The sequence below is a fragment of the Cariama cristata genome, unplaced genomic scaffold (assembly GCF_000690535.1).
Source record: "Cariama cristata isolate BGI_N322 unplaced genomic scaffold, ASM69053v1 scaffold10644, whole genome shotgun sequence".
Classification (NCBI taxonomy): domain Eukaryota; kingdom Metazoa; phylum Chordata; class Aves; order Cariamiformes; family Cariamidae; genus Cariama; species Cariama cristata.
The window spans coordinates 2,401-13,181 of NW_009613507.1; the positions used below are offsets into that span (position 1 = coordinate 2,401).

The 10,781-nt window shown below is 39.0% G+C and overlaps 1 protein-coding gene across 1 annotated transcript; it reads left to right on the plus strand.

Annotated features, from left to right (window-relative positions):
• Positions 1 to 3,104: 3,104 nt before the first annotated feature.
• Positions 3,105 to 10,514, plus strand: CASP3 (caspase 3, apoptosis-related cysteine peptidase). Its single transcript, XM_009699051.1, has 6 exons — positions 3,105 to 3,178; positions 5,473 to 5,597; positions 6,098 to 6,226; positions 8,165 to 8,340; positions 8,854 to 8,971; positions 9,938 to 10,514. Exons 1-6 carry the CDS (start codon positions 3,105 to 3,107, stop codon positions 10,162 to 10,164), a joined length of 849 nt encoding a protein of 282 aa, XP_009697353.1. The 3' UTR covers positions 10,165 to 10,514.
• Positions 10,515 to 10,781: the final 267 nt, after the last annotated feature.

Here is a 10,781-nt window from a genome sequence, read left to right on the forward strand (position 1 = left end):
TGTTGTTGAATGCAGTAAGCTCTAACACTTCATTAAACAGTTGAAACTGTAGGCTGTAAGCTAGGCTTGCAAAGGCTCTAGCAAGAAATATTTGTACAATACGGTATTGCCAAATGTGTTTTATATTTTTGAGAAACAAAGTACTGTAGTTCATTGTAATTGTAGGTTTTGCTAGCTACTTCTTCAAATTTCATTGTTTCTCTGGCATTGGATCAAGGACAGCAGTTTGAGAGTTTTAAGTTTGAAGGTTGCAAAAGGGTCGAGAAGATAAGTCTTAATTTAAGATCACTTAAATGTTGAAGATGTTTCTTATTGTTTGCAGCATGCTGTTAACGTTTGTGTTACAGAAGCATTCAGTGGTCCCAGTCTGTTAGGTCTCCAATTTGCCTACTTAAGTCTGCTGCTGCTCACCAGTCTTATTGCCACCAGCTTACTGAAACTAGTCCCTAACGGGATGCAACCGTTTGGTTGGAGCACACCTGATGTGAACCCAAGGCAGCCTAATGATCTCCTTACCCTCCCTAATGATTCCAAGGTCTCATCTGTTGGCTACCGAGTTGCTAGCTTTCCTTATGCTTCAGCTGAGTCTTTCTTCAAGTAGGTATGGGTAGCCCAGGCTGGCTCATGATAGCCGGGAGGTGACCACAGCTGGTGTAGGCACATATTTACTAGTTTACACTAGCTGGTTCATGTACTTGCAGCGCTGGCACTGCAGATCTTCACAGTGCCAGACAACTGGGATAAACACGTGGGCTTTTAGCAGAAGTTGAATTCCATGCTGACATGGCTACACTGCTCTCAGTACACCTCTTGGCTAGTTTTGATAATGGAGTTGGTACCTGATACTATGCTTTTCTTGTATGGTGTGGTTCTTCTTTACTGTTGACAAAGAACAGTCAAGAAAGTTAAGCTTTTCCTTGTCTCTCCTATTAATCCCAGGGTTTGGGTTGCGCTTCTGCCCATAGCGCTTCTCCAGACAAAGGAACAGCATGAGTTGCATCAGAGCTGTGGGTCAGTCTGGTCGAATGTTTTCCTACAAAATAAAGTTTTGTTCAAAAGTGTCAGGCTGAGATCTCAGGAAGGCTGGGAACCAAAGCCAACGATGATTATGGTAGGGACAGGGTTGAAAGAGGCATAGAAATTCCTGGAAACTGGGCTCTGCTGGAGCAGGGAAACTTGTAGCATTCTTGTCAATGAAAGCCATTCTTTCCACTTCCCAGAGAAGAGCTCTGCTCTTCGATTACAACTGAGTGAATGCATCTGTTGTCACTCTAGACTAAGCTTTGTTGGCGATGCTCATGCTCCCAGCCCAGTGATCAGGCATAGGGTTGGATCACTGTCATGCCACAGGTCTCAGGTACTTGAGTGACCCTTTGGAAGTGCTTGTCTGTTTTTTTTCATATAGGGAACTTTTAAGGAATTAGATTTTGAAGTTAGGATGGATGAATCCAGATCATAGTGCTAGGCAGGCAGGTTCAGCTCCGTAGATGTAGTTCCTGCCCCATGATACTGTCTTTAAAGTGAATTTCTAACATCCAAAGCAATAATGTATTTTAGAAAATTTATTTCTAAAATATCAAGCTTATTTGATACTTTTGTAATTTGGTTTTCAGGAAATTTCCTGTGTGTTCCTAATCTACATGATACAGTTCTTAAGTCTGGAATAATTTTATGAGCAAGAAGATTTCTTAATTACATCAGTGCTCCAAGATACAAAGAAGTAGCAGTGGGAGTAACCTTGAAGATCTTTTGAAGTCACTAAAGATGTAAGTAGATGTCTTTTAAAAAACAAGGAAAGAAAGAGGATTATATATACCCAGATTAGTTCTTCTGATGCATTTGTACTTGTTGCCACAGAAAATGGATGTTCGTAGCGTACTAGCTAGAGTATAGATATGAAGTTAAGAGACTTAATGTAAAAATACGATGAAAATATAGTTTGCCGCCAAAGAACGTAAGCCTTAAACAAGAATCTTCATCATATCTTACCAGCAAATCTTACTACTTGGTCTGGTTATTTTTGCATCCCTGTTTACCATAAATATATCTGCTGATTTAAAATTCTTGCCTTGTAGTACCTTATTTGTTTCTTGACATCTAAGCACTTATTTCTAAGCATTTATTACTTTGTCCTATCTGGCGATACAACTTTACAATGCTTAACCCTTTTGTGAATCCTGAGTGAAGGTAACTTGTGGTAACTTGTTCCATGAGTACACACAGAGTAATTGGGAGGGAGGTTTGTTGCTTTTAAATCTATTTCTGGCTTGGTATCAATTATAATTTCTTGTCCTGTGTTCTGATCAAAAGTAAACAGCAGCCCACAGCATAGGGTTCATTTCATCAACTATTTAAAGTTATATTGTTGTGGTTTTATGTTACTTATATTGCAGTTGCCTTCATATATACCAATTAGGATTGGATGCAGTGATGTTTCATTTGAAATGGAATGCAGATAAATTATTTATTTCTCAAAATACTGTGCCCCGAAATCTAATCCTCTATGTTAGTCTTTGCACACATCTGATAACTTGTATTGCTTGATTTTGGATCTCAGTTGCTGTCTTACTGAGATGGAGGGATCCATATATGACACAATATTCATAATACTAAAATGCTACTAATGCATGTAGGGACATTACAGTATTTTAGAGATTGTTTTTGTTTGCCTCTTACCCTGCTTTTTGTAGGCATTTTCAATGATTTGGTCACAGGGATCTGCAGGCTACTTTTCCCAGAGTTGTTTTAGAATGCAATAATTTAGAAAAATATTTTGTGTTGTTCTTTCAAATATAAGATATGTAGAGATTACTCAGAAATGCTATTTTTTTGCCTACCCATACTAACATGCCTAGCTAAAGTTATTCTGTGTGAACATTCCCTTTTAACATTCCTGTTTCCTCTATAATTCTAAAAAATTGTTCTCTGATTGTGTAAGGCTTTAAGGAAACCTAACAAAAATTAAGCAATCTGAAGCTGTTATTTCATATGAAAATTAACTGTCATATATTTCTATTTTCTTATTTTATTTATTTTACATTTTATTTATTTAATTATTTATTTCTTTTCTTTCTCAGTTTTCAAGCTGATAATTGAGAGCCATAATGGCAGACATAGGGGATGGACCACATTTGGGGGAAGATCTGACAGATGCAAAATCTATTCCTGATTCCAAAGGGTAAGTGAGGTACTTTTGGTTTAAGTCTTCAATTTAAGTCTTGAGGAATCTTGTGCTGTGACAGAAGGCGAGAGCCATAGAAGAAATAATACTAAAAGGAAAAGTTTCAATTACAGTAGATTATAATAATCATAAACAACTATTAGAGTTGTACTGACTTTGAAAATACACACTCTCTGGCAGAACAGGCCACATGTATGTACAAGGGACTAAAAAGCGAAACACTTCAGGTGCAGGTAGAGTTGGCTTAACACTATTATCAAGTGGTTAGCTGCTCTTGAAAAGAGACTTCTCTGTCTCACCCTGGGCTAAATGTTCCCCCCTTTCCTTAAACTGCTTCTAGAGCTCACGTGAACCGGTGGCAGACAGTTCAGCTTCTTGAGCTGACCTGCTGTAGGGTTATGTGTGCGGAAGCACAAGTGCAAGGGGAACTTACGGGGTGGAAGGGAGGAAACGTGGCCTGTGCTTCCTGGTGACAGCTAGTTGTTACGTCAGTGTAGTACTATCATCAGATTACACTCTCTCTGGAAACTCAATTTGTTTCTGAGGTCATTCTTTTTAGTATTTCAATGAAAATTAGATTTAAGAGCATTACAGACTTTTTATTTGTAGAATACAATATGATAGTGGGCCCTAGTCTTGAAACCACTTAGCCATGTGCTTAAATGAGAAAATCCATACCAACTTCAGCATATATGCACTGCGTAAAATTGGCAGCCGTTGTAGAGTTTGTGGTGGTGTAGTTTGTGTACTCATTAAGACAGAATTACAGCTGCATATAGAGTCTTGATCTTTCTAGGTTTTGAATGTTTACTTGTGAAAATTCAATGGTAATATGACGTCTGGTTAGAATTCAGAATAGATTTACAGTCTCAAAGCTGATCTTGCCTCTAGGTACATAGCTTTCAAAAGACTGTAGTAAAAAAAACAAAACTGATTTGTTGTTGATACAATAATTGGTTTCCTTAAACTAATTTTTCATATTCTCCTGTGCAGAGGCGTTATGATTTTAGAGACAGTTCTTCCTTGAATCTTTAAATTTTAAGTTTGTTACAAGTTGCACAGAAGATTACTATGAATACAAATGACTCTTCACTTTTTATAAAAAAAATTATTTGTATATGTGCACATTTTAGCAAACTTCAAACAACAGTTTTATTTGGGAGCATAACTATACAAAGCAGTTCTATTTATTTTAACGTCTGGGCAAGTAGAGTCTTCAGTAGTCTTAAATCAGATCTACCAACTGATTTCACAGACAACTTAGAATCATAGAATGGTTTGGTTGGACAGGACCTTAAAGACCACCTAGTTCCAACCCCCCTGCCATGGGCAGGGACACCTTCCACCAGACCAGGTTGCTCAAAGCCCCATCCAGCCTGGCCTTGAACACTTCCAGGGATGGGGAAGCCACACCACCTCTGAGCAACCTGTTCCAGTGCCTCACCACCCTCACTGGGAAGAATTTCTTCCTAATATGTAATCTAAATCTTCTCTCTTCCACTTTAAAGCCATTGCCCCTTGTCCTATCACTCCATGACCTTGTAAAAAGTCCCTCCCCAGCTTTCTTGTAGGTCCCTTTAGGTACTGGAAGGCTGCTCTAAGGTCTCCCTGGAGCCTTCTCTTCTCCAGGCTGAACAACCCCAGCTCTCTCAGCCTGTCCTCACAGGAGAGGTGCCAGCCCTCTGATCATCTTTGTGGCCTCCTCTGGACTCACTCCAACAGGTCCATGTCCTTCTTGTGTTGGGGTCCCCACAGCCGAAGGCAGTACTGCAGGAGGGGTCTCACCAGAGCGGAGTAGAGGGGCAGAATCCCCTCCCTTGACCTGCTGGTCACGCTGCTTTGGATGCAGCCTAGGATCCGGTTGGCTTTCTGGGCTGCAAGTGCACATTGCTGGGTCATGTTGAGCTTCTCGTCAACCAGCACCCCCAAGTCCTTCTCCTCAGGGCTGCTCTCAATCCATTATCCACCCAGCCTGTATTTGTGCTTGGGATTGCCCCGACCCAGGTGCAGGACCTTGCACTTGACCTTGTTGAACTTCTTGAGGTTCGCACAGGCCCGCCTCTCAAGCCTGCCCAGGTCCCTCTGGATGGCATCCCTTCCCTCCAGCGTGTCGACCTCATCACACAGCTTGGTGTCGTTGGCAAACTTCCTTCAGCAGACTTCTAAGGAACAAGTAGCAAACCTTACCAGTTTCATTGGTTTTGCTAAGATAATGTTATTTTAGCGTTATTTTGAAACTAGAGAAGAGAGGGTAGAAATTAACACTTAAAGTTTGTCTGATTTCTATACAGAAAGAACCTACCTGCTAGCAAGTCTATGGACTCTGGAATTCTGCCAGACTACAGTTACAGAATGGATTATCCAGAGATGGGGGAATGTGTAATAATAAACAATAAGAACTTCCACAAACATACTGGTACCACTTTCAAGTTTTTAATTCTTTTCCTTAATTTAGATCAATTGGTGGCATGTATTATTCTTCAAAATTAAATATGCAGACCAATTTTGACTGCAGTCTAAAATTAAGTGGTTTGAGTGGTTGTGATTCGTTTCAGTGCATTCTTCCAAGTATGCATAGCGGGAACGTGTTAGGGTATAGCAGTAATGGGGAGGAAAAATTGATTGGCAATAGAAGTCTGTCTTACCTTTTAGTCGTGACTTCTGTTTTGCAAATGAAGTCCTTTTTTATGTCTTTCTATAGGTAGGTAGATATAAAAATGGGTAGCTACAACGTAGGTACAGAGAGAGGGAGACAGTGCACGTGTATAACAGTGGAATGTTTTTTCTGTTAGAGTGGATCTGGAATAATGGAATAATATTCCAGACTGATACAGGTATAAGTGAGAAGATAATTTGGCTCAATCAGATCATGCCATCTATATCATATGAAAAATAATACATTTCCCTTATGTATAGGAATGTTACCCCGTTCGGGTACAGATGCGGATGCTGCAAGTGTCAGAGAAGTTTTTATGGAGTTGGGATATAAAATAAAGATTAAAAATGATCTTTCGTGTGGGGACATTTTTAAACTATTGAAAAAAGGTAAGCAATAATATGTTCAGTGTGTGTATTAAATCAACCACTGTTTCCAAATGCATCTCTAGCCCTCACATCTCTTCTTCCGTAGCTCTTTTAGCTGATATTTCACACCTACCGGTGATTTATTGCTAAGGATGACATGTACATGATAGTTTCTATGTTTGTTCATCTTTGCTGTCTCTCCATCTTTTGTGGCATGACCGTTGTCTGCGTATCCTTTCTCATCTTCTAAAGAAGGCTGGAAAAAAGACTGAAACTTAAATGCAGACTGATTTATATTCTGACCCTGGGATCGCTGAAGCTCTGTGAGTTGGAAAGAAACCTGCTGAAAGGGGTTCTGTGCTCTATGCTTAGTGGTGTGGCCCAAGAGGTGTTCTGATCCAGGGGGGGTTCTGATCGAGGGGCCAGAACTGCAAGTCTGTGGACTGAGTTACTCTTTTAGAGAAACAATGCATGTTTTCTTTGACTTGTGAAACAAAACACCCTTCTGTCAAGTGAGACCTTTATACTACTGTGTTAGTCCTGCTTTGTTTGGACTTGGCTACATCTGGACCAGCAAATTAAATGGTGCCTGGAGGTACCTGTAGCCCTGGAACACAGTCTGTTCTAGTTAACTGTTGGAAGGTTCTCTGGTATGACTGTGCCTCATGCCTACTAGCGTTCTCCCAGACTGTTCCAGGTCACAGTTCAAAAGTAAAAGTGTTTCCGGGATTATTCCCAACAGTCAGTCAGCCTGCAGCAATCCTGTTTGGTTGGGGTTTTTTTTAACGTGTTTGCTAACATAGGTGTAGGTTCTTTAGTGCCAGTTATTGTTTATGCCCCAGAACGCTCCCAGGCATGCTTAATTTATTAGTATAGTTGCAGCCTGTCTGTTGACGGTAGCTGAAGGTGGAAAGGTGTCTGTCTTACCTGTGGTCTAAGACCTCCAAATAGGGTAAATTGCAGACTGCAGCCTAACTAGAGATTCCCCAAAACAGCCTTTCCTGACTCTTCTAGATGCAGTGCTTGTCCATAGATTGTAGAAATGCCTGAGTGTGCGTAGCTTGAGAAATATCTGAATTGTTCAGTTTTTCTAGAATAGAAATTCAGTGTTTTGGCAAGCTCTAAACAGAAGACTTCAGCGTTGGGGACTGTTACACTTTTCACCTACAAACTCTTGCATCTTCTTGATTTTCCTACTCAGAATTCCTTTTGGATCCTTTCTTTTAAACCATGTTTGTATATTTTCATTATTTAAAAGAATCATCTTGGTCCTCAAGTACAATTCCCACAATGTCAGGCAACAAAAGACATTGGAGAATATCTGTTCTGTGCTCTTTGCGTATCACAAGATGGGAAAAAAAAAGTATAAATCTGCAAACACTTTATATCAAGATTAAATATCTTTAAGTACAAAATTCAGAGGCTTGAAAAATCTTTCTAGACCTTGCGACAGGGCGAGAGAGAGAGAGGGGTAATGCTAGTACCTAGGTCCCTGCAGCAGCAACAACTTTCATGCTACATTCAGTTCCTGTGTAGTCCAAGTAGTTGAAGCATCTCTGATTGGAAAGAGAGGTAAGGCTTCCCCATCCTTTCCCAAAACTCAGAACTTCCCATCAGTCCAATCCCAGATCACAAGACTGACCATTGCCGCACGAGCGAGCGTACCATTCAGACTTTGGGATGCTGTGGGAACACCCTCTTTGTCTCACGGTGTTCTTGACTTAGTTCTGTGGCCATGTCTTAGAATGGGTAGGGTTGGCCATTAATTTGGGGTTTTCTGTGTCCAACTGCCTGATATAAAGTAGGTTGACTCCTTTTGTTCAGAAGTGAAAACTGGTTGGAGGTTTCTAAACATGGGAATTAGTTCTTAAAGACTTCTGTCACATAAGAAGCATCAAATGTTCAAAGCTTTTAGGGAATGCAAGATGTTAAGATCATTCTCTTTTTTTTTCTTTCAAGTTTCTGAAGAAGATCACAGCAAGCGAAGCAGTTTTGTTTGCGTGTTGCTAAGCCATGGTGATGAAGGATTAATCTATGGTACAGATGGCCCTCTTGAACTGAAAGCACTAACAAGCCTTTTCAGAGGTGACAGGTGCAGAAGTTTAGCAGGAAAACCCAAGCTCTTTTTCATTCAGGTGATGTACAGCTGAACAAAGATCACCAAATCAGCTGGATACTTAAAAAAATACTGTTTTCCATTAATTATTAGTGCAAAACAGTTAATTATTTCTAAAATTGATTTAAATGGAGTTACTTTCAGAATAAGATTCTCTTCAGGTCTAAAAGTGGCACAGTCTGCCCCATTAGGTAGGCAGTATTTGTAATAGCTGAGATTGCATTACCTTAATTCTGTGGATTAAGTAAAATATTTCTGAATGCTAGCCAATATTTTAGTGGGTTTCTGAATGCGCTTTTGAATTAATATCTGTCTTAACCAAACTGAGTAGTTGATTTAAATAAATGCTAGTTACTTTTCTTCTGAGTCTAATAGAAATGTGACATAAATTCTTGTTATTTTTTGCAGGTTTTTTAATCAGGATATTATTGTCTTTTTAAAATGGAAAAAAAAAATCAGTATTGTGATCATGATTGCTGCCTTTATTTCTTTATTTGTTAATTTATTTTCCATTTTTCTTTCCACCAAATAGGCTTGTAGAGGGACAGAACTAGATTCTGGTATTGAGGCAGACAGTAGATCAGAAGAAACAATGTGTCAAAAAATACCTGTAGAAGCAGACTTCCTGTATGCCTATTCTACAGCTCCAGGTGAGAGACTTGCAAAGAAATTTTTGTTCCTGAAATTGTATCTATACATCAGCTTGTGTTGATATTGTAAATAAGAATTTGCAGTTGTATCCAGTCAATAGGTGACTACTTCATTTGTTCTCTTTCATGGAAATAAGAATTTTCTTCACTCCATCATTTATTTTTTTTTTTCCCCTGATTTGATTTCTTTTTGAGGTAGTTGCTATTCTCAGTTCCTATAAAACCCTGAATATCCATCCTTCTTGGTAGCAAACACTCAAATGTTCACCTACTATAAATTCAGTTAATCTGAGTAGTGCACATAATTTACAGCAGGAAATAAAAGGTATTATTAGTTCTGAGAGAACAAAACAATCAACTATCTGTAGATACACAGAAGTGGGTGATAAACACCAGCATATTATTTGCCTATCGATTCTGTTTTCATTGCATCCTTAATCAAAATTAGTAGCGGCAGAGCCCTTAGTATGCCCTGTACGTTATCATGTAGCAGAAGTAGGTTCCCATCTCTAATTTGTGCATGTAGTCCTGAAGATAGTGACACTGAAATCCATTTTGCATCTTGGCTCCATCTGTACTGTCACCTCTCCTTCGTATTCATGTACTCTGTAAAGAAGTAGTAAGTGATTAATGGCTAAGACTGTTGCAGCAGAAGATAGTTTTCCTGACACTTGGTTTTCTACCTACTGAAAGGTTTTTTTGGTGGGGTTTCTGGGGGTTTTTTTGGTTTTTTTTGGTGTGGGTTTTTTTCTTTGTTAGATTAGAAAAGATGAGAGGATTAGAAAAATCTTTTGAGGTGGAATTTGGGGAGATTAGCAAATCTAAATTTTGTGGGTTAATGGTTTTGAGGTTTTATTTTAAAACATTGATTACTATGGGAAACAATGCATTGTTCCCCTCATTGCTATCCTGTCCTGTATCAGAGGCTGCTACATCTGATCAATTTGATGTCTCTCCCTTCCACAGGCTACTACTCCTGGAGGAATTCAGCTGAGGGCTCCTGGTTTATTCAGTCACTGTGTAAAATGCTGGAGGAACATGCAAGGAAACTTGAACTCATGCAGATTTTAACTCGTGTAAATCGCAGAGTGGCAGAGTACGAGTCCTGCTCAACTCGGCAAGATTTTAATGCAAAGAAGCAGATTCCGTGCATTGTCTCTATGCTCACCAAAGAATTTTACTTCCCTTGCTGAAAGAATTTCACCTTGTAATTTTTCAGGTTGTGTTTTTATCTGTAATTTATATGCAATGTTAGTATGGAATACCACTTTTAAATCTGAATTACTGTTCACTACTGTGTGTGGCATAATGAACTGTCTCAAAGTTGGATATGTCCATTATTAGAAGTAAAACGTAGTAATGGCTATGTTAGAAATGCAAACTTGAGTAACTGAAGCACAGGCAAATTTGAAAGTAGTGCTCTGAGTATCTTGAAAAATTAGGAAGAGGAGACTGAAGAAAGATCAGATGACTTATCTATTTCATGCTACATTTCACTTTGCTGAAGGGGCAGAGAAAAGAAACAGTTCTTGTAAATGGTTTAGTTTCATATTTTTGCCAACAGGAAGAAGATTCAGAATGTGATATGTTTACTAATGCTAATATGATGGCAGTGTCATCATACATTTCTTTTTAACTCAAGTTCTTAAAGTTCAGGATATAAACTAGCCTAAACTGGTTTTATAACTTGGGGCACAAACTGTGGAAAACGGCCATTTCATTTTTCACATACAATTAGGAAGCATATTTAGAATACAGTCAATTTTTTCTTCACCATTTTATAACTTTTTGTACGGTGTATTAGGTAAAG

Excerpts from the sequence above, each read along its gene's own strand:
- CASP3 (XM_009699051.1), top strand. The coding sequence starts at position 3,105 with ATGGCAGACATAGGGGATGGACCACATTTGGGGGAAGATCTGACAGAT. Across the intron at positions 6,227-8,164 it reads TTTTAAACTATTGAAAAAAG|TTTCTGAAGAAGATCACAGC; the intron begins GTAAGCAATAAT and ends TTTTCTTTCAAG. Across the intron at positions 8,972-9,937 it reads TGCCTATTCTACAGCTCCAG|GCTACTACTCCTGGAGGAAT; the intron begins GTGAGAGACTTG and ends TCCCTTCCACAG.